The following is a 24,114-nucleotide window of genomic DNA, read 5'->3' as shown; positions in this document are numbered from 1 at the left end:
AGTATAAGACATTGTGGGAAACAGGTTAATGGTGGAACACAGGAAAGGCAGAACCATGCTGAAGGTCAATGGGAGGAAAGGGGATAGAGCAGCCTCTGGCATCAGCTTCAGAATGGGTTACAGGAAAGACCCCTAGAGACCTGCTTTGTCAAGAGAGGGTCAACCTGACCTATTTGTATCTAAAAGTGCTTTGGTGAAGTCAAGAAACTGTCCTGACATGGGTAGGTGCCCTTGAGAATCTTACAAATCTTTGTTACGTTGAAGTACTGTGCAGGTAACCCTAGTAGTGTATGAATACTCCTCTCTCGGTTTCTCCAAGTCTATGTCTCCCTCTGCTAGAACTTACTGAGGAGTACATCAAGTATGGAAAAGCAGGGGAGTAGAGAGGAGAAGCAGTGAAAGCAAGGGTGAAGAATGGAGCACCCTTTTACCTGATGCTGCTGCCAGGGGGCTGCCCGGGTGCTGGGGGCTATGGGACGGAAGACTAGGTGGGTTTATGGAGGGGCTACTGACAATGGTAGCTGTGGAGGAGGTGGTGACAGGGGGACACTCCACACATGCTGCTGTCGGCTGCGACCCCCATGGCCAGCTAGTGCAGGAAGCACCCACCTGTGACGCAGTCAAGGCTGGGACAGTACCGCCCAAATCTAAAGAGGGCTTTGGTGGAAGCTGAGGGGTGGCAGTTGATTTGGCAAGGCCCACCCCCAGTCCTGTTCCTGGGGACCTGCTGGCTTCACCTACTACTTTGATTGGTGGGTGTGGAGGGGACGGTGTCTGTGACAGTCCTGGTTTTTTTGGTGGGATGGGAGGTGGGTTACCCCTGTCGATTCGGGCCACAGTTGGTGATTTAAGGCCTATCTGGGGGTGGCCCAAACGCCCAGTGAAGGGTCCTCCCTCGGATGCGGAGTGTGGCAGACCAGGGCGAAGGGCTGCAGGGGGCCCCCCTGCTGGAGGGCTTGTGAAGCGGGAGAGAACCTGTGTGACTGTGTGGCGTGCCTGCTGTTTGGCTGCAAAGTTGTCTCGATTTGTTGGGGACAGGTCACGGGAAGGAGGACTCTGGTTAGCGGTTCCATTTTGGTCCTGCTCCGAGGCAGAGGGTTGGAATTTGTAACGGGCCGCCTGGACACGTGGACTGACCCCAGTCGGCAAGGTAGAGGACACACCAGGTGAATGTGAGCCATGTGGATGCGTTTGACCCTCTCCTCCATTTTCTGCCTGAGAGCCTCCGTGGTGTAGCCCCCGGCCCACACTGGAAGTCTTAGGTAGGTTCATGCTAGCATAAGTGGAACCCGTAGGCTTCACGGGGATGGAAAGTGGCACCTTCTTAGCTCCTTCATTTTCCAGCGGTGAATCTGTCTGAGAGGAGGCAGTCTTGCAAACAGTTGCCTCAGTGCCCACAGCCACGGATGCCACAGTCTTGGGTTTAACTGGGGCAGACGCTGGGGCAGAAGGCAGTAGTGGGGCATCTTTGCATCGCTCAGTTCTTAGCTGCTCCACCTGCTGGCGGAGCTTCTCACTTTCAGCTCGCAGCTCCGCAGCACGCATCTCCTCACGGCTAAGCCTGGACCGTAGCTGCTCTCGCTCTGTGTCAAACTCGGCCAGCTGCTTCTCCATCTCCGCTTCCATCTGTTGGCTACGGCGCCGTTCAGATGCCAGTTCTTCCTCCAGTCGTCCCACGGAACGACTGTCTTGCTCGGTGCGGGACGAGAGCTCCTCAAAGCGCTGGTTCTCTTCGACCACACGAGCTGCTAGCTGCTTGCATTCGTGCACCAGTGACATCACCACGTGTTTGTTTTTCTCCCGCTCATCCTTCAGCTGAGCCGACAGCTTCCTGTGTTCCTGCTCCAGGCTCTGCAGCTGCAGTTTCTCCATTTCAAGCTAGACACAGCAGCAGCAAGGCAAATGTGAGACTCGCAGAGAGTAGATAAGACACACGTAAAGCAAGACACTCATTATTAAACAAGTCCATTGGACAATGATAGTAAACCATGCATTGAAAGTGACTTTAAAATCTAGTACTTGGAGCAAATGTCCCCAAATCAGAGGTCACTCTATGTTAACCACATAACTTTTCATAATTTTCTGCTTATGTCTAAACTCCACTAATGAAGCATTTGCATTAATTTATTAGTTGTAGTGTTTTTCTAAGCTTTCTAAGCCACACATTTAAAATCTATTAATAAACCCCAACGTCTATTTTGGAGACTATGGCTTCATTAGTTGCACCCTTGTAAAGTAGGTCAAGGGATCAGTACTCATGTGCTAAGATGCTGGCTGAGCTGACCACATCAATCATGTGTTAAAGCAGTTTGACCTTTGGGGTATCAGTTGTTTTTAATATGAAAATTAATAAGAAACTGAATATCAAAAAGGGGGACACAGTACTACCATCTGCTGAGGACAAGCAATACACTGCTTGCAGGAAAGAAAGGTTACCAATTAACTCGTATTCAGATTTAAGATGCTTAGTTTATGAATAAATGAATACTTGCTTGAAATAATAAGACACATTAAGTGGCTAGAAACAGACAGAAATCATAGTAGTTGGGTGATAACACACCAACTATTTTAGCTTATACTATTCATAAACATAATTTAACATTTCCTCATTGTGACTGGTACTATATATAATAGCTGTTACATTTAACAACAGTACCAATGCAATAAGAGAACTGTCACCATAACAACCAAGCACAAGTGTTTATTATTGGAACCGAGAGCTCAGTTCTCTTAGTGTCAGTGTAACAAGTAAACACGCATGCTATGTACCTATATATAAACTGTATCTTAGAATATATACTCCTAAAATACAACTGAAGCCACTGAGATGGTGGACACAGCTGATATCTGGTCTGCAGAAATGGTGTGCAGCAATGGGCCAGGGGTCACTTGGAAGAAGCACGCCTGTGTGTGTTTTTAAAGTTCAAGGCCAGATTTGATTTCATGTAGCTTGTAGTCATTGTAGCACCAGCTCAGATTGTGAGATATAGATTTACGAATGTGTTTGGCAGAGTGTTTTAGAGCTTAGCATCCATTTCTCTCCTTCTCTAACACCTCCTCTTCTTCTTTTTATACCGTCATTGCTCTGAGTGTCTGGCACTCTCTTTTTTTACTGTTTTCTGACATGTACTATGCTTATAGGGAGGTTAGAAAAAGTGGATTTTGCATTTAAGTCTTGATTTCATGTCACTACTTGTGCCAGAACAGTTTCAGTGTGGATGATGTAGACACATTACTACACACTCCCTAAAAAGACACACACAGGTGTACACATTGCATACTAGAGTATATTCCGAGAATAACTAGGAACACCTCAGCAAACCTCTGACTGCAAACTTAATTACGTCAAGGTAATCCTACAGACTTATTTCAGATAGAATATGCAAATACTCTTGGAATAAATCACACACAATCCTTTCTGTAGTCTTGCTCTATATACATATTCACAATTAAACACACAATTTGAGGTCTTACCCTTTTCTGTCTGTTTTCAGCTGCCGAGAGCTGGGCAGACATCCTCTCCTGCATCTTACGGCAATGGGCCATAACAGCTTCCAGCACAGTAATGGGACTTGCGCTAACAGGCCTACGGTCCTTCGACCCCGTCCCAGACTCAAAGTCTCTCTGCAGGGCGAGGAATGGGTCTGTCAGACTGAACTGTCCATATCGCTCCTGCAGGAAGACTTCTTTCCTTCGAGCCTATGAAGAAAACAATACAAAAGATTCATGAGCTTATTTAAAGGAACATCATGTCCATTTTCTGGTTAAGGTAGTGGATATTCTGAATAAGGTGAACAAATTCCGATCATTACAGGAATACCGTATGCAAGGTGCCCTATTCAGATTTCCACAAGCAAGAATATTGGCTTAATTTCGCTATGGCAAATCATTTACATAGTGCTTACATAAAATAAGAATGAGACCAAATTCTGATCAATATTTGAATGTTCTTGCACATGTAAACACAGGTCGAGAGGTAAACACGAATCCTAGCATCATCATGATGCCAATGTGGTGCCTGTGGGATGCTGGCAAATCATTGTGAAATAACACAGAGCAATTATTACACATTATGTTCCCTTGGTGATGCATGTACAGTAAGTGGTGGGTGAGAAGAAATGTCTTGCTGACTTAATGTGCTTTGGCCTAGAGACATGCAAGTCTCTAACCTCGCTTGTGATCTTGTGGGTATGTGTTTTGGGAATTGTTCTGGAGTGGGAACTTTAGTGCATAAACAATCTTGTATTATTAATTAAGGTGAACATTAATCACAAAAGAAGCCTTTATGCTCTTTTACTCTCCAATGCACAAACACAAACCATTTAAAACAGTACATTCTTAGCACTTCTTCAGGGGTGATCATTAAGCATGACATTTACCTAGGCTGTGTTAAGATCAGCTGGTCATCTCAGCAGAGTCAGCTAAGGGCCAACCCGGTCATAATGCCCCCAGGCAAACAATCAGATACAAATGTGATGTTTTCCTTGACACAAATCAACATGGATGACTGATGCTGTATTTCACTGGAAGGAGATGCAACATTGATTCAGAGGCGTAGCAACTATGTTAACTGTAACTTGGATCAAAAGGCTAACTAGTGGGCCAAAAGATGCATTCTGTTAAGTTGCATAAGTATTAACTCAGTACTTAGTTGAAGCACCTTTAAAGACTCAAGACTTTTTGGTATGATGCAACAAGATTTGCACATCAACATCTGGCAATTATATGACATTCTTTGCCTCACCTCTTCACCTCTCAAGCTCTGTCAGCTTGGATGTGGTCTGGCAGACATTTTCAGGTTTCTCCAGAAATGTTTGATTGGATTCAAGCCCAGGCTCTGGCTGGGCCACTCAAGGACATTCACAGAGTTGTCTATAAGCCACTCTTGCTGAGTGCTTAGGTTCATTGTCCTGTTGGAAGGTGAACCTTCTGCCCAGTCTGAGGTTCTGTATGCTCTAGAATTGGTTTTCATTAAGGCTTTCTCAATATTTTGGTTCACTGAGTTTTTCTTCTACTCTGATGAGTCTCTCAGCCCCTGCCTTTGTAAAACAGCCCCACAGCATGAAGCTGCTACCAGCACACTTTACTTTTGGGATGGTACTCTGCAGGTTATGAGCAGTGCCTGGTTTCCTTCAAACATGATGCATGGAATTGAGGTTCATAAGTCCAGAGAATCTCGTTTTTCACAGTCTGAGGGTCCTTTAGTTGCGTTTTTGCTAATTCCAAATGTGTTTTCATGTGTCTTTAGAGGAGAAGATTGACTCTTGCCACACCACCATGAAGTTGCAGTAATGTTTGTCCTTCTGTAAGTCTCTCCCATCTGCATATATGATCATGGAGCTCAACTAGAGTGACCATCAGGTTCTTGGTCAGCACTCTAGCCAAGGTCCTTCTCCATCAATTGCTCAGTTTGGTCACTTTCTAGGCCAGCTCTAGAAAGAGTCGTGATTGTTTCAAACTTCTTCCGTTAAGGGTAACGTAGACTACATGCTTCTGTGAACCTTCAATGCAGCAGAATTTTTTTGAACTCTTCCACAGATCTGTATCTTGATGCAACTCTGTCTCTGAGCTCTATATGCAGTTTTCTTTTTTACCTCAGGGCTTGGTTTTTGCTCTGATATGCATTTTCAGCTGTTAGACCTTTTATTAAGACGTGTGTGTCTTTCCAAATCATACCTATTCAATTGAATTTGCCACAGCTTAATTTCACTCAAAATGTAGTAACATCTACAAGCAATATGAATGTTCCTAAGCTAAATTTCAACTGTCCCAAATAAGGGTATGAATACTTATGCAATGGAATCATTTAAAGGTCCCATATTGTACACATTTCTGGAGGTTTATTTTAGTTGTTGATGTCCTTAAGAATATATATTTGCGGTATAAGTGCCAAAATCCATCTCAATATATTCTTACAGCTCCTTTTTTAGGAGCTCTGTCAAAAACAGGTAGATTTTGGCCCATCTAAGTAATATTCATGAGCCTCTTTTCTGATTGTCCTGTTGTTTTCTGAGTGACGCACAGCCAGGCCAATCACAGGTAACTACGGTCATGTATGCTGTAGCCGAACCCAGAGCAATAGAGAGAGCCTAGCCTGCTGATACTCAACAAGATATTTCAGAATGATCATTAATGTTTTTTTCTTTTTCAAACACCGAATGCAGTAAGCTACATAACTGTTGCTTTAGTAAAGCCCCTTTCACAATGCGCGCTGATTCTGGAAAATTACGGGAAGGAGCGCTGTGTGAACAAAAGCCAGAACAATAAAGGCAGTGTTGTAGTGATGATGCACGTTACCCTGCGACTCTTCACGACAAAAAAATACGTGCAAGGTGGAATGAAGCAGCGATCAGGCAGAGCCAGCTCCGCACTGTCAGCGCTGAAGCACAGTTTGTTCAGGTTAGTTTAGGTTTAGTGAAACGTACGTGTCGCATTACATCTCACATCCAAACGTCACATGTCTTTATGGGTTGTGTGTAAAGCACGCGCAGATTCCGGAAAACAACTGTGAATGAACCAAATTAAACAATTCCGGAACAAATCATGGGACACATTATTCGTGTATTTACCGGAATCGCTGTGTGAAAGAGGCTGAAGTTGACGTGCCACTGGTCTCTTATATTCACGTTGTTCTGAAGCCTGTGCAATGATGTAGTTTCGACATCTATAGACTGAACAGGGTTTTCTCGACTTGTTTTCGTGTTGTTGTTGCTTAGCAATGTTATGGACACGATATTGTCTGGGTTTGACAAAAGGAGGGTGGGACGGTGGTTGGTGCTGGGGTGGTAAATGAAAGCGGTGACTGAGTAGATCGGACGTCACATCTGTACGGAAGTCACAGCGGCTCGTGAAAATGAACAGCTACTTTAAGCAGGCTGTGTGCAGTTTACTGTGGATTGACTGTTTTGAAACTCATATGGTAGTTACATAGCCCCTAGACCTCAGTTATCATGAAAAAAGACAGGAAATTTTGATTTTGACAATATGGGACCTTTAAGTTATTTATTTGTAATAAATTACTGAGATGTCCAAAAAAAAATTTGCTTTGCTTTTACGGTGTATGGAGTGTAGACTGATGTGGAAAAAAATAATTTGAATCAGTTTAACGTAAGGCAGCAACATAACAAAATGTGAAAAAATTAAGGGGTATGAATACGTTCGCAAGGCACTGAATGTATATTAGTGTATATTATGCGTCGTGGCACTCTAATGAACGCACATCGAAGACGGACACGGAAGATAAGAAATTGTTGAATGAAGTTGTTATATTTGTTATTCTCTTAGCTTAATAAAATTACTATTGAACCACTGATGTCACATGGACTATATTAACAATGTTCTTACTTCCTTTCTAGGCCTTAATCATGTCAGTTGCATTGCTGTCCACGCAGGGTCAGAAAGCTTGCTGACTTCATCAAAAATATCTTAATTTAAAGGGTGAACCAACCCTTTAGATGATTACAAAAACATTATACGTGACTCTGTCCTCACAAAACATGCTCAGTGTCAGGCAACCCACTGGGCTGATCTACACTAACCATCTGCCCTGGATAAGTAATGCTATAAAATGAACAAGCAGATCAAATGCGAGAGATAATCTACAATTTCACTCTCTACAGGGTGTCCCTATTTTACACAGACTGCGGAAGAAACCATGCAAAGAGCACAAAGCATCCTGGAGGCTAATGGCCAACTATTGCCTAACCATAGAAGGAAATAATCAACCTAGAGATGTACAAACAGTCACACGCACACATGCAAACCTTGAGATAGATGACTCTTATTGCATGTGTCAGGATCAGTTTACTTCTGCTAAGTATCACGGCTTTCAGTGAGTTGCATTCAGTCCATTTAGCACGAACAGACAGACCAGTGCTGGACCAGGCTTATTTCATTATGAGTGCAGTCTGCCATATAAGTGGAAAACAAAAGGAAGTGGGTGAGAAAAATTGGAGACAGCCTTAAATCAAAGGAATGTACATGGATGGATGATGTTTCATACAGACTGAACATTACACCATGGTCTACTACAAAATTATTAGAAAGTGGAAAGGAATGAATCATCTTGACATTCCTTATGGTGGTTTAGGCTGGGAATTTCTCTTATAGCACACTTTTACCTTAAATTTAAGTGTTTTTTAATGGAATGCCAGAAAAAAAATACTACTGTAAGGTTTAAGAGTGAAAAAAACCTGTATTATAAAACAGAATCCATCAGATCCATTGCTAATATTTAATAATCCTGTTGTTTTCTCACTACAAATGATGTTGCATGTAAACTAAGTCAATATAATTTCTCTTTACAATTCCCAAGTTTAGAATTTTATCCCATTTAATATTTCATAGAGATATGAAAATGTGTTTTAGAGTAGGAATGACCCAGGAACCACAGCATGAGCAGGGCAGAAAGAGAATCAGATCAAATTAAAACATACTCGTGGTATTCTGACCAACAACTGTGAAAGAGCTAGTAAACATCGCAAAATCTAGAGGAAGAGAGAGTGAGGAGGGGGTTGAGGGAAAGACAGAGAGCGAGAGATCTAAAGAGATGGGAGTCTGGGGGCGGGAGAAATGTCTGTGTGTCATGGCAGATAGAGAATGGAGCGCTTTGAGATTCTCAGCCATCTGGCACTTTCCTCTAGGCTTTCACAAATCTCTTCTATAATCACAGAGGCTGTGCCGTCCCTCCTCCTCCTTATGTACTACTTTATCTGTCCATCATTGGGGTCAGGAGCAACATTCAACATATTGCATGATGATCAGAGATCAAAATTCTTGTTTGAAGTAAATGGTGGGACTACGGTGGAGGAAACTAGCCACAAATCATCACAGAAGAGTTACGTATGACTGATATTATTATTGTTTGTAGAAAATTAGAACAAAGATGCTTTGTACAAAACACATCTGTTCATATTAATCCTAAAGCTTTAGATAGTTATAATAAGGCCATGATTTAGTTGTTGCTCTCTGTTATACTGTAGAATGAGATTCAAATCTTTTAGGACATAGGCGTACATTTCTGTTTTACTGCAGAGCAATTTATTATGACAGCTTCAAGGTAAAAGCCCTCACTTCATGCCAAAATTGAACTTACCAAAATTACAAGAATATTAAAAGGGCCCTATCCTATCCTATGCCAACTTTTATTCAAGGTTGTGATTAGAGTTATATGACCATTTTCACTCTCTTATTTCAATTTAAAGTAGTTCACCCTAAAATGAAAATTCAATCATTTACTTGTGTTGTTCCAAACCTGATATGATATTATACCAGTATTTCTTTCTTCTGTGGGAAAAAAAAATGAAGAATGTTGGGAACCAAACAACATTGGAGCCCACTGACTTCAACTGTACATAGGGGGAAAAAGCTAATCTCAAATATTTTGAGATTTTGGAGTTTCAGAGAAGAAAGAACATATAAAAACCTGTTTTCACCACTGAATAAAAAATTAAAAAAGGTAACTGTGACTTGCAAGTTTACATCTTGCAATTATTACTTTTTTCTCAGAACTGAAGGATATAAACTTGCAATTTGAGTTACAAAGTCAGAGTTACGTGATCTAAACTTGAAATTGGAGTTTTGAAGTCAGATCTGCGAGATATAAAGAATTGCGGGACACAAACTCGCAATTTCAAGAAATAAAGTTAAAAATGAAAACTAGAAAAAACTGTCAAAATGATGAGAAAAACAGTCAGAATTGCATTTTTAAATTGTGAGAAGTAAAATCACAAAAAAAGACTGATATTTTCTCAGAATTGCAAGTTTATATCTGAATTCTGAGGAAAAAGTAGCAATTCTGAGTTTTTCGCATTTTTTCATAATTTTGACATTTTTTTGCAATTTTGACTTTTTGCTCATTTTCATTTCTGACTTTATAACATGCAGTTGTGAGTTAAATGAATAAAGTCAGAATTGAGAAATAAAGACGCAATTCTAACTTTTTTCTCAGAATTGCATGATATAACCTCTCAGTTGCAAGTTACAAAGTCAGAATTACTTGAAATAAACTTGGAATTGGAGTTATAAAGTCAGAGCTGCCAGGCCTGAGATGTAAAGTAAGAATTGTGGGACATAAACTAACAAGAAAAAAAAATTGCGAGAAAATTGACACAATTATAATTTTTTTAAATTGTGAGATGTAAACCCACAAAAACATATTTTCTCAGAATCGCAAATTTAAATCTCAAAATTCTCAAAATTGCATGTTATAAAGTCAGAATTAAGATATAAACTCTCAATTCAAATTTTTTTTTCAGAATTGCATGATATAAACACGCAATTGTGAGTTACAAAGTCAGAATTATGTGATCTAAACTTGGAATTGGAGTTAAAGTCATAAACTCGCAATTGCAAGAAATAAATTCAGAAATTAAAATGAGAAAAAACGAGTCATAACTGAGAGAAAACTGTCAAAATTCCGAGAAAGAATTGCAACTTTTTTTAGAATTGTAAAATGTAAACTCAACAAAAAGACTGATATTTTATAAGAACTGCAAGTTTATATCTCAATTCTGAGAAAAAGTCACAATTCTGAGAAACTTTTTGTGATTTTGACTGTTTGTCTTGTTTACATTTCTTACTATAACATGCAAATGCACATTTTTTTTAATGGAAGACGTAAACTCACCATTTTCTCACAATTTTGACTGTTTATTTCTGTCTTTATTTAACTTGCAATTGCATGTTAAAGTCAGAATTGCTAAGAAAAAACATCACAGCTGCGAGTTTCTATCTCAAATTTTTTCTCAGAATTGTGACTTTATTTCTCAGTATTGTAAGTTTATATCTTGAAGTTCTGCGAAAAAAAATTGTCAGAATTGCGAGTTTGTATCTCGCAATTCTGGGAAAGATGTAACCTTTTTTTATTATTATTTAGTGGTGGAAACGGGCTTCCATAAGAAAGTCAGCAGGTTATAAACAAGTCAGACAAGTTTGAAATGATATGAGGTAGAGTAAATAATAACAGAATTGTATGAACTATGCTGTTGTTTGGAAGTTACTGTTCATGGAGATATTTTCTTTGTTTAAAAAAAATAGAAGATATTTTGTGCATATAATGGAAGTCTATGGTAACCAAAATTCTAGTTATCATATAGCTATAAAATATCTTCTTAGTGTTCTGCAGAAGAAAGTCATACTGGTTTGGAACAACATAAACAGACATTTTTGTGTAAACCATTCCTTTAATATATGAACATTTGGACAGGCATACGGTAATGTGCGTCAATATCACTGTGATTTGTGAATGACTCATTTTTTCTGCCATCCAATTGGTCCAGGTGGACTGGAGAGAAAGCAGGCAGCAGGGAAAACCTAATTGCCCATTAAATGTCAAGTCAAGTTGAGTTTATTTATTTAGCTGTGTCCTAATCTGACTGGGTTTTTAGAGGCTGAATAAGACAAGAAACCCTGTTGAAACTTCACAGACTCTCTCTGCCAGGCCTAAAGCTTAAATTGTGTACACAGGACTCCTGGTGGAGTTCAGGCAGGTCTCTGGTATTATTAGCATTAACCTTTACAGGCACGCACTGGTTGAGTGAGGGGTCCAGGGCACAACGCCAAAGGGGAAGAGATGCTGAAAATGAGCAGAGAGAGAGGGGAGGACAAAGATGGTTTGAGGGGAGTGACAGGGGATGACTGAAATGGTGGGAACTAAAGTGAGAAAGTGGCAAGCACTTCACATTTTTGGGGCCTTTTCTCTTCTGAAAGGTGAAGTAACGAGTCACTTCCTTTTACTGTCATGACCAAGCTGAGGCTAATTCAAATGTGTCTCTATGTGAGCCTCAAAACCTGCCATCATCTTTCTGCAGATGCCCCCAGGCGCATTACACTGACTTGTAGAGGTTAACCCATGAGTAAGACGTTTCTGTGGTGGAAGTGCTTTTTCTGTGTCTTCTGTTTGAATGTGAGTGTGTATCCAAAGGCTCTCACAAGGGGCCTTTCAATTAGATCAACACAGAGCTGGCTTTGTGGGCCAAGGACTTCCGCAGCTCTCCTAACCCAAATGTGAGATCAAAAGGCATCGGGTTGATGGAGAGGAAGAGAGAAGCTGAGAAGAAATTTAGTCTTGTGACAGTCACATCAGAGTAAAACACAATATTCAGAGTTGGAGAGACTCTAAATGCTCGTGACTTACAGGCTGTGAACGTTTTCAGTTTTCTGGGACAGACTGAATGCCATAAATGGCTGCTGACGATCAAGCGGAATAGCATATGGTATAGGGCCTGTATGTTATTTGTTTTAGTAGAAAAATAGGGCACTAAAGGTTTAAGGGTTTCTATTCAGGGGGAAAAGGGAGAGGATTGGGTCCACAGGGGGAGAGAGAGAATCTGGGCAACCGAGCAGTCCCTACGGACCATCCCACCCCCATCTGAAAACCCCCAATACCAACCACCATCTGTCATGTACCCTCTCAGACAAGCCACAATTTTGAGCCCTGATCAGGTCCAGATCACCTGACCCACATTAGTATAACCCTGTCTAAGGTCAAAAGAGATAGTTTACCTAAAAATGAAAATTCTGTCATTTATTACTCACCCTCATGTCGTTCCAAACCCGTAAGACCTTCATTCAATTTCAGAACACAAATTAAGATATTTTTTATTTAATTCGAGAGCTTTCTGACCCTGCATAGACAGCAACCAAAATTACCATATTCAAGGCCCAGAAAGGTAGTAAGGACATTGTTCAAATAGTCCATGTGACATCAGTGGTTCAACCTTAATTTTATGAAGGGAGAATACTTTTTGTGCACAAAGAAACAAAACAAATGACTTTATTCAACAATTTTTATCTCCCCCGTATCAGTAATTAATTACAGAATTTTCATTTTTGGGTGAACTATGCATTTACCAAATGAGTATTTTTAAATGAAAGTATTCTAAAAACAATTAAGCAAGGTCGCCTTAAAATGACATTTACATTACAAATGTTTTAGATTTTAAATAAATTCTGTTCTTTTGAACTTTCTATTAATCAAAGAATCCTAGATTCTTATCGCAGTTTCTACCAAAACATTAAGAAGTGCTGAACTGTTTTCAGCATTGAAAATACAGTTGAGGTCGAAAGTTTACATACATGTTATTTAGTACTTATTTAGTACTGACCTGAATAAGACATTTGACACAAAATATATTTACACATAGTCCACAAGAGAAAATAGTAGTTGAATTCATAAAAATTTTCCTGTTCAAAAGTTTACATACACTTGATTCTTATTTTTTTATTTTTTTATTTTTTTTTAGTGATAGTTGTTCTTGAGTCCCTTGTTTGTCATGAACAGTTAAACTGCCTGCTGTTCTTCAGAAAGATCCTTCAGGTCCCACAAATTCTTTGGTTTTTCAGCATTTTTGTGTATTTGAACCCTTCCCAACAATGACTGTAGAGATCCATCTTTTCACACTGAGGACAACTGAGGGACATATATGCAACTATTACAGAAGGTTCAAACGCTCACTGATGCTTCAGAAGGAAAAATTGTGCATTAAGAGCCAAGGGTGTAAAACTTTTGAACAGAATTTTTTACAATTGAGAAGCTACTTACATGTTTCCTAGAAGACAAAATAAGTTAAATTTACCCTGATCTTCAATTTCAAAAAGTTTTTACCCCTGGCTCTTAATGATTGTGTTTCCTTCTGAATAGTTGCATATGAGTCCCTGAGTTGTCCTCAGTGTAAAAAGATGGTGAAAAAGATTTTTCTGAAGAACAGTGGGCAGTTTAAGTGTTCAGGATAAATAAGGGACTCATGAACAACTATCGCTAAACAAACAAAAACCACAGCTGTGGTTCATTCCGGCAACAACGCAGTGTTCAAGTGTCAAGTGTATGTAAACTTTTGAACAGGGTAATTTTTATACATTCAACTATTATTTTCTCATGTGGACTATATGTAAATGTCTTTTATGAGAAATATCTTATTCAGGTCAGTACAAAGTAAAAAATTGCATGCATTTTGTATGATCCCTCTTATTTTGGTAAAATAATTAACATTTTGCAGATTCTGCAAGGTGTATGTAAACTTTTGACCTCAACTGTATGAAATGTTTTGTGATTACCATAGCATAAAATACTTCTTTAAAAAACATTAAATCATATCAACTATAAACTACGACTATATTTGGTCACACTTTATTGTGAAGTCCAATTCTCACTATAAACTATGCTTTTTGCCTCAATAAACTCCTAATTTGCTGCTTATTAATAGTTAGGTAGTTGTTAAGCTTCAGTAGAGGGTAGGGTTAGGAGATCTAAAATATGGTCCAGAAGAAAAAGGCATTAATATGTGCTTTATAAGCATTAATAAACAGCCAATATGCTAGTAATATGCATACTACTTAATAGTGAGATTTGGTCCTTAAAATAAAGTGTTACCATATAATTACATGAAATTAAAATTAAAAATTGTATTGTCAACTATGTTCAGAATGAAGGTCAGAACTGTATTTATGGCTGTTTAATTTATCTGCACTTTGCTATTGGCAGGTGTCATAAAAAAGTTAATTGTTGACCTTGTTTGTAGCTTGTAGCAGCACATTTAGCTGGTTTCTGCTGTTTCTTCAGTAGGTTTGCTATCAGTTTACCTCTGAGGATATGAGGACGTGATAGAAACGTTATTCTCATGACATCTGCTCAGGCAAAATAAAGCTTGCGGCTGAGTAAACGACATTGTGCCGTTTGTCAGATTTCTATTAAAAGTACCAATCAAATTAATGAGCCACTGCTGAGAGAAGCAGAACCGACAGAGTCAGAGACAAAATCAATAACAAACAATTCAGGCAATGAGGAAATCCTTCTTTTTAATTACAAGCTGTCTATAAAAACTATCCAGCAGGGAATGTCAAACCGAAAAAAAAAACACTGACACAAACTTGGTCTCTATCGACAAGAATTAAAGCTGACATCAAATTAACAGGACACAGATGTAATATAGAAACGGTACTACAGCACTGCTCGTGAAGTGAAGAGGAACTGTCATACTCCCACATGCATACTCACTTCTGGGTCAGATTCATATTAAGCTCAAGGCGCTGCTTTACTCTGATGTGAAACACTCACACACTCAGAAACTGGCTTCCCTTTGGGATTCACTTATGGAAATCCACTCATGCTTTTGCTGCATATATCCCAAATGCAGTCTGACATCTTCTGTATGGATAAGCAACAGAGACAGGGTTAGATTCAGCCATATTTAAAGATATGTAAAAAAAATTTTGACCTGGAATAAACACATTAAACACATAAACACTCTCTGTGTTCCCATATGTTACATAACTGTGCACTACTTAGGGCATTTTCTGTACTGTGTACAATGTGAAGCAATGAATCACGACCAGCCATGATTTTTCCTTCCTGTCAAAGTCGAATGCAACACGACTCAAACGTTCGAGTTCAGCTCCGCAAGGAGCTCTTACATAAACGGGTCACAGCAGAGGCTCACTGGCATTTACAGCAGAGAAAAGCAACAGAAAAAAGATTCTTTGGATTCTTTGAAGAAAACGGGCTTAGAAGCAGTTGCCACAAATGAGTGAATCATCAAGTCACAAGAGAAAGGCAAAGCTAAGTAACCCCAGCGTGTTATAATGACAAGTGCCTGTTAAGTATACATTGAGGTTTTCACACAAACAAAACCATACACTGACTTCCTTACAGTACGCACTTAGGAAGATTAAACCACATGCCACAGCCGCACACCACACATAAAGCAAGACACCTGCTGATTGGCTGAGAAAGCCAATTTCATTATTTACAGATGAATATACAGTGTACTCATGGGTAACAGCGCATGGGGCAGCAGTACAAAAATCATTTTCACATTTAGAGACAAAGGTTCTATATATAGAAATACATTACATTACATACATACACACATTGAAGATTTCTGTTCAAAAGTTTGGGGGTTGGTATGATTTTTTTTTCTTCAAAGAAATGTCTTACGTTCACCATGGCTCCATTTATTTTACCATGTAATTTATCCTGTGATGACAATGATAGAATGATAAAATGATAGAAAGAACAATAGAATGAGAGATAGATGACAGAATGGTAGATAGACAGTAGATAGATAGATAGATAGATAGATAGATAGATAGATAGATAGATAGATAGATAGATAGATAGATAGATAGATAGATAGTTAGACGACAGAATGATAGATAGAACATAAATATAACGATAGACAGATAAACAGATAGAATGATAGAACGATAGACAGATATACAACAGAATGATAGATAGAACGATAGATAGATGACAGAACAATAGATAGATAGATGGATAGATAGATAGATATAGATAGTTAGACGACAGAACGATAGATAGAACATAAATATAACGATAGACAGATAAACAGATAGAATGATAGAACGATAGACAGATAGATATACAACAGAATGATAGATAGAACGATAGAACGATAGAACGATAGATAGATAGATAGATAGATAGATAGATAGATAGATAGATAGATAGATAGATAGACGACAGAACGATAGATAGAACATAAATATAACGATAGAACAATAGATAAACAGATAGAATGATAGAACGATAGACAGATAGATATACAACAGAATGATAGATAGAACGATAGATAGATGACAGAATGATAGATAGATAGATAGATAGATAGATAGATAGATAGATAGATAGATAGATAGACAGACAGACAGATAGATAGACAACAGAATGACAGATAGAACCATAGATAGAAAGATATAGATAGACAGAACGATAGATAGATAGACAGACAACGGAAAGATAGATAGAATGATAGATAGATGACAGAACAATATATAGAGCGATAGAATGATAGATAGATAGATAGATAGATAGATAGATAGATAGATAGATAGACAACAGAATGTTAGATAGAACCATAGATAGAAAGAATGATAGATAAATAGAACGATAGATGGACAACAGAACGACAGATAGAATGATAGACAGACGACAGAACAATATAGAACGATAGAACGAAAGATAGACAATAGAACGATAGATAGAATGATAAATAGACGACAGAACGATATATAGAACGATAGAAAGAATTAGAGCTGTAACAATACGCGATATGAAACCGAAATCGCGACACTCAGATCCACGACCCTGTGTCGCGGTGTAATAAGGGAGAATCGCGACACACCCCGTGACTACCTTTCCAATCATGTGACGCCTGCCTGCAAAACTTGAGCTAGTTGAAGAAGAACTTGAGGAAACATGGCAACCAACCCAGAGATTGCGGACCCTCCCTCCTCATTTAATTCAGCAGTATGGCAACATTTCGGAGCTGTATGATCCATAAAATATGGAGAAAGGCTATTAATAAAGAAAAAAAAATCCAGAAAATGTGTGTAGTATAGCCTGCGCAGTAAAAATACAATTATGTGTAAAATGTCATAGTAAACTGTGTCTGACATGAAAACCACGCTAGTCATTGTCCCATAAAATGACAAATAGCAAATAACACACATAGTATTTTCATTACGTTTCATTTATTTTGTTTTTGTAAAGTAAAGTGAGACCTTGTTGTTTGCAATACGTTTACCCCGAGACCGCGTCGCGAACACCAGCTCGACCGCAAAACACTTTCACTATGAGAGAAAGCGGCAGCCGCACAGAGATTCCACCGCTTGACGCGTCCCTTGTGAAATGGCTTTTAAACGGTTTTCAGACAGAGCGCGAACACAGGCACGGGACCGTTTGAGAGCAGCGTCAGCGTGTACCGGATTGAGTCCAAAGAGCAAATACCTGTGCATGTCACCCGCACTGCACCTGACAGATAAATATTATTCCACCGTTACGTCAGTTATAGCGGTTCACCCGTCGGGTAGAACTCTGTTTCACACACACAAAGAATCTTGCATTGCTAGCAGGTTTAAAGAATTTGACATCTTAACAATTTTATCACTATCATGTTAAATTAAAAAAAAATAATCAGTGACAGACAGACCTTATCAGTTGTTCATTTTAATACAGAAGGTTTTTATTAAACCTTAAAATGTGACCTTGTAGAAAGCTATTGAAATTTTTTTTTTTTTTTTAATAAATCTGTTGTTTGATTTTCAGTTTCATATTTTAATTTTTGTTCAAAATATCGTGATACGTATCGTATCGTGAACCCAATATCAGGATACGTATCGTATCATGACCTAGGCATATCGTTACACCCCTAGAAAGAATGATAGAACAGTAGATAGATGGACAACAGAACGATAGACAGAACCATAGATAGAAAGATATAGATATAGAACGATAGATAAATAGATAAATAGAACAAAAGAATGATAGAACCATATATAGAACGACAGACAGATAGATAGATAGATAGACAGACAACAGAACGATAGAATAATAGATAGATGACAGAACAATATATAGAGCGATAGAACAATTGATAGATAGATAGATAGATAGATAGATAGATAGATAGATAGATAGATAGATAGATAGATAGATAGATAGATAGAATGATAGAATGATAGACAGATGACAGAATGATATATAAAATGATAGATTGATAGAATAATTGATAGATAGATAGATAGATAGATAGATAGATAGATAGATAGATAGATAGATAGATAGATAGATAGATAGATAGATAGATAGATAGATAGATAGATAGATATTTTTCTTTATATATTATTCTTTATATATTATTTTTATTTATATATTATTACAAAAACTAAACATCAACAACTGATGATGGACTACTAGGAAAGAGCGTATTTCCTCAAGACCCATCCTCCACATATAATCCCCCACATATGAAGAGTATATATAGCGACGTCATTATATAAGAAAGGCATACATCCTTTAATTATTTAACACTGCTGAACGCATGATGGGTTGGTGGGGGTTGGTTGGGGGATGGTGGGGTTTTCTCCCACAGAGTCATTGAAACAGAACTTGAGAGGGTTTCAGTGTATTTCCGCCACTAGATCGACAGGCACTGCTGGAACGCTAAAATTGGTCATGCCTCTCTAATGATGTTTGTGGCCTATTTTAATGACCCTCTCGAATGAACCACATTTCTGTGCGGTGCTCCACAGGCCAATCTATGAAAATCAAATAAACGTGTAAAACCGCAGCCTGCGCACAAACTTACAGATTCCGACGCACAGACATATTGATACGCGTTTCCTCAAGCAAAACAAACCCTATTCTTGTTTGTAATAAGCACGTGTTCATATAGTATTACATAGTGTTCCATTCAGTATTACATGTAAAACGTTTTGTTGAAGCAAGAATTGTGAAAGAGTGTCTTCTATCTGAACTGCACTACATTAACTGCATGTCTGATGAGGCAGCTCCATTTTGAATGACAGCATTTGTTTACCTCAAGCAGCTAAAATGAACACAAAATGGATGACTACTTTTTCATAAATATGTCAGCTTATTTCAAACAGCCAATGAATAAAGCATCACAGCGTCCGGTATGCTGCAAATACTACCTGTTTCTTTACCAGAACAGATTCTTGCACCAGTCCAGAAAATGAATACATGGTAAAATATTCAGGAAAATAGATATTCGTTGCTTTAAAGCTATATTCATGAGCCTGAGGTGTTATATACTACATTATATATGTCTGCTTAGCCTTCAGGGTAGCTTAGTAGAACAAATGTATTTATTTTAAGGATGTACTTAATCTGAGGGGAAGAGTGAATATGTGCCTAATTTGGGCTTTAGAGTAAATTCTCATACACATACAGCTCAGGTATTCAAGAATGAAAAGAAAGTCTCTTAAAGTCCAATGAAATCAAAACATGAGCCATATACACTTGAGGTCAAAAGTTTACATACACTTGCGGAATCTGCAAAATGTTAATTATTTAACCAAAATACATAACTTGATTCTTAATGCTTTTTTTGTTACCTGGATAGTCAACAGCTGTGGGTTTTTGTTTAGTGATAGTTGTTCATAAGTTCTTTGTTTGTTCCTTGTTTGGTTAAGAATCAAGTGCATGTAAACTTTTGAACAGGGTCATTTTTATAAATTCAACTATTATTTTCTCTTGTGTACTATATGTAAACGTCTTTTATGTGAAATATCTTATTCAGGTCAGTACTAAATAAACAATTACATGCATTTTGTATGATCCCTTTTATTTTGGTAAAATAATTAACATTTTGCAGATTCTGCCAGGTGTATGTAAACGTTTGACCTCAACTGTACACGTTTCAAAATGAAATCAACACAGAAAAACAAAACTACATTCTGCAAGCAATTTCATTATATAAAGAAAGGCCACATTCAAAATAATGTTTTCAGTTTGTGCGGTAATAGAGATATCCAGCCCTGTTCTTGAGAAGGTAACTAAGGTTGTCATGAAATGTAATAACCACAGCTTTGACAACAACAGAGTGGCTGGTGAAATATAAGGACAGGAGCGGTCGAGGTGGGAAAGGCTGGCAGAGGACCAGTAACTGGCGCCTGGAGTGACTAAACTGCCATTCATCTCTCAGTGAGAAACAGCCTGGCCTCATTTTAAACGACTGAGTGTTCAGCTCCTGTCTCATTTCGGGTTCGGCTGTTAAGTTTTTGAGGAAGGAGAAAGAATGGTGGTGTGGAAGAGTGGTTAAAGATCTGGGCTCGTAACCCAGAGGTTGTACAGTAGTTTTAAATCTCAGTCAAGGTGATTAGAGACCAGATAACATGATGCAATACAACAGTGGAAGAGCGGCAGTGCTCTAAAGTGGATGCATTTCAAGCCAGCCAGTTTTAAGGGTAAGCAAGGACACTTACCTTTCTGCTCTCCAAGGACTACGGACAGGAATTTGTATGCTAAAAGAATCTTGTCTCAGCCTAATTTCAGAACAGCGTCATATCTCCTCAGACAGTGGGAAGGACAAAACATCCCCAGAAGGGCTACACATCGACAAAGGCCTGCTTGTTCTGGATACCCCTGAAGTCTCTAACCCATCATGACTCCAACAAAGCGATACAGTAACATCTGATTACATATCTACTTATTTAAACCAGACTGATTAAACCAGACACTTTATGAGTAGCAACAAACTGTTATGCACATATTACACCCATTCAAAATTTGGGGGCTGGTAGGACTTTTTAAAGTGATAGTTCATCCAAAAATGAAGTTTCGTCATTGATTACTCAGCCTCATGTCGGTCCAAACACGTAAGACCTTCGGTCATCTTCAGATTACAAATTAAGATATTTTGCGAAAAATCTGAGAGCTTTCTGACCCTGCATAGACAGCAACGCAGCTACCAAGTTCAAATCGAAAAGAAATTTGTTTTTTTGAGGAAAACATTTCAGGATATTTCTCCATATAGTGGACTTCAGTGGTCTTGAGTGGACTTCAATGCAGTTTTGGTGCAGCTTCAAAAGGCTCTAAACAATCCCAGCTGAGGAATAAGGGTTTTATCTAGCAAAACGATTGGTCATTTTCTTAAATAAGTTAATATTTATAAACTTTTTAACCACAAATGCATGCGTTCAAGACAGTTAGGGTAGACAGTTGAAAAAGGTGTTTTGCAGCTATAACGAACTTTTCCAGAAAGTTCGCTTTGGCAAGTCATTTCGAACTCCCAAAATGAACTTTTTTTTATTGTTTATTAGTCATTATTTTTGTTTTCTTTGTGTACAAAAAGTATTCTCATAGCTTCATAAAATCCACTGATGTCACATGAACTATTTTAATGATGTCCCTACTACCTATCTGGGCCTTGAACAAGTCAATCGACCCTTCCTCCTTAGTTACTGTTGCTATGTCCGACAAACAATGGCGCTCTCACACTACACATTATGTTCTCACGAGGTGAAAAATACATTGTGGAACAAAAAGGAAACTGACAACACACCGACAGACAAGACCAAGCAAGTTACTTCTGGTAGGAAACCAGGTCTCAGCTTTAAAATGTCATTTTTTACAAAATTCAAACAATAAATACTATTTTGTGCCTTTCAATGTGTCCTGACGGATCACTGCATTGCCTCCTTAGATCAATCGACACGTGAACCAATTGTCTTTTTTCTTATTTACTTAAAGCTCGAAATAAACATGAATGAACATCAGAATGTATATTATTTCAACCGCGGAAAGTTTTTTCAAGGTTAAGTCCACTGAAGTTAATCTACACTCCCGATTGATTTGTCAGACAAAATAGCAGATTCAGTGTTATGATTGGTCAGATCGTCTGTCAATCATGCTGTTTGCAAAAGTTCAGAAAGCTTTCGAATTTCAGCAAAAATATCTTAATTTCTTTTCCAAAGATGAACGAAGGTTTTATGAGTTTGGAACAACATGTGGGTGAGTAATTAATGACAAAATTTTCATTTTTGGGTTAACTGTCCGTTTAACAGTCACGTTTGATGAATTCAAAGCATTCTTCCTGAATAAAGGTATTATTCTTTAAAGAAAAAAGTACCCCAAATGTTTTAACGGTAGTGTAATTAAAAAACTATTTAATTTTCTGCTACAAAAACAAGACTGCGAGAGATGGTACAGCTTGAGAGTACATTCTGTTCAGGATGTGGCATGCTGTCAGCTGTCAAAATATTAAAAATACACAAAATAACTTCTGGGTGGTGAAAATTAGACATAGCAGGACATAATTATTTAGTACAAAACAACATGACATATTCAACAGACTTGTGTTCTCATATCTCACAGCTTTCCTTTGCGTCAAATTAACATGCTTTTTACTCTGTTTATCTGTCATCACAAACAAAATATGTATGAATTTTCCCTTGAGTGATACAATTTGAGTATCATCTGACAAATGGTTTAATATAAACTTTTGTGGTGGTTCGAAAATATCCTGAAATAGTACATCTTCAGCATTACAGTGCATCAGGACAATTCCAGATAAAAAAAAAAGATATTGGGGCATCTGCATGCTGTTAGGCTGTGAGGGTTAAGACAACATTTCCACATCATAACCCTAATCTCTCTCAAACAGAGCCCGGTGGAGCGGCGGCTGTCACATCAACAGGGCTGGACTTCAGCTGGCCTGCAGCCAGAAATAACAGCGAGTTAACATGGTGCCCGTGACCTGAGTGCTCACTCAAACAACTAATCACCCAAACGGGATGCTCCCTGCCACCGTGCCATCACATTTAACGACATCATGATCAAGACAATACAGCCAAGTATGTGCTGGCCTCCTTTATCCTCAGCGAAATCAAATTTAAAATCAATTCTGACTTTTTCCAAAACCTCAAATGAATTTCTTCATTTCTGCCTGTTAAACACAAAGACCTATGTATGGATTCCCACCTACTATTTGATGACTCAGTTGACTTTGTGTTCACCCCCCTCTGCACTAAAAAGCTTGGAAGATACTACTTCAGCGCTCTTTTCAAGTAAATCTTGCTAGATGCTCAGGCAAAACTAAAGCCATTAGGGTAAAAGCAAACAAAATGGCTGACTCAGACGCTTGCCATGCTTGATTTATTCTGCTTCTTTAGGATTTCCAGTATTTTGCTATGATTCTTTATCTTTCGTGTTTATAGATGATTGAGAGCGCACTTCTAAATAAATGGGAGGGTGCTGGAAAATACCTTGGATGCGGGTCTATAAATTGAATTGATTTTCAACTGTTTGGATAGTGTTCTCATAACATGCGCTTCTGTCCATCCATCCAGCCACCCACACACACAAACACTCGGCTGACTGTCCTCAGCCTCGCTGAATGGCAGTGCGAGGATCAGCTAAGCTGCTCTTACAGACACGTGCATGTGGAATTATAGTTCTGCCTCTTGCATTTGACAGATAGAATGTAAAATGTGGTGAAAGGGGGAGGGAAGAGAGAGAGAGAGAGAGAGAGAGAGAGAGAGAGAGAGAGAGTCAAATACCCTGACACAACACAAACAGCTCCAAGCTGTTCTCTTTGAATTGCATGCTACATTCAGATACCTATATATAGAGCTAGAGATAATGTCAGAAAGTACCTGCTAATGGTAATATAAGTATAATAGAAACAAATAATAAAATAATATTAATATATATAGCCGATTAGGGCTGTCCCCGAATAGTCGAAGATTCGATGCATCGATATGCGGAGCCTGATTCGACCACCGATCTCACAGTCGAATCTTCGCGGGTGAAACGAGCATCACACCATTTTGGCAATATAGGGGTGCTCAATG

General features: G+C 38.5%; 1 protein-coding gene across 1 annotated transcript in view; it reads right to left on the bottom strand.

The window, feature by feature from the left end:
• Positions 1-24,114, bottom strand: part of cttnbp2 (cortactin binding protein 2) — a 58,363-nt gene that overhangs the window by 23,655 nt on the left and 10,594 nt on the right. Inside the window, exons 3-4 of the mRNA XM_073851010.1 lie at positions 3,475-3,699; positions 432-1,878 (exon numbers count right to left, since the gene is read on the bottom strand). Of these exons, the coding sequence (XP_073707111.1) occupies positions 432-1,878; positions 3,475-3,699 (1,672 nt within the window). The remainder of the gene's footprint in view (positions 1-431; positions 1,879-3,474; positions 3,700-24,114) is intronic.

This window comes from Garra rufa, chromosome 11 (assembly GCF_049309525.1).
Source record: "Garra rufa chromosome 11, GarRuf1.0, whole genome shotgun sequence".
Lineage (NCBI taxonomy): Eukaryota > Metazoa > Chordata > Actinopteri > Cypriniformes > Cyprinidae > Garra > Garra rufa.
This window is presented reverse-complemented; position numbering and strand designations above follow the sequence as displayed.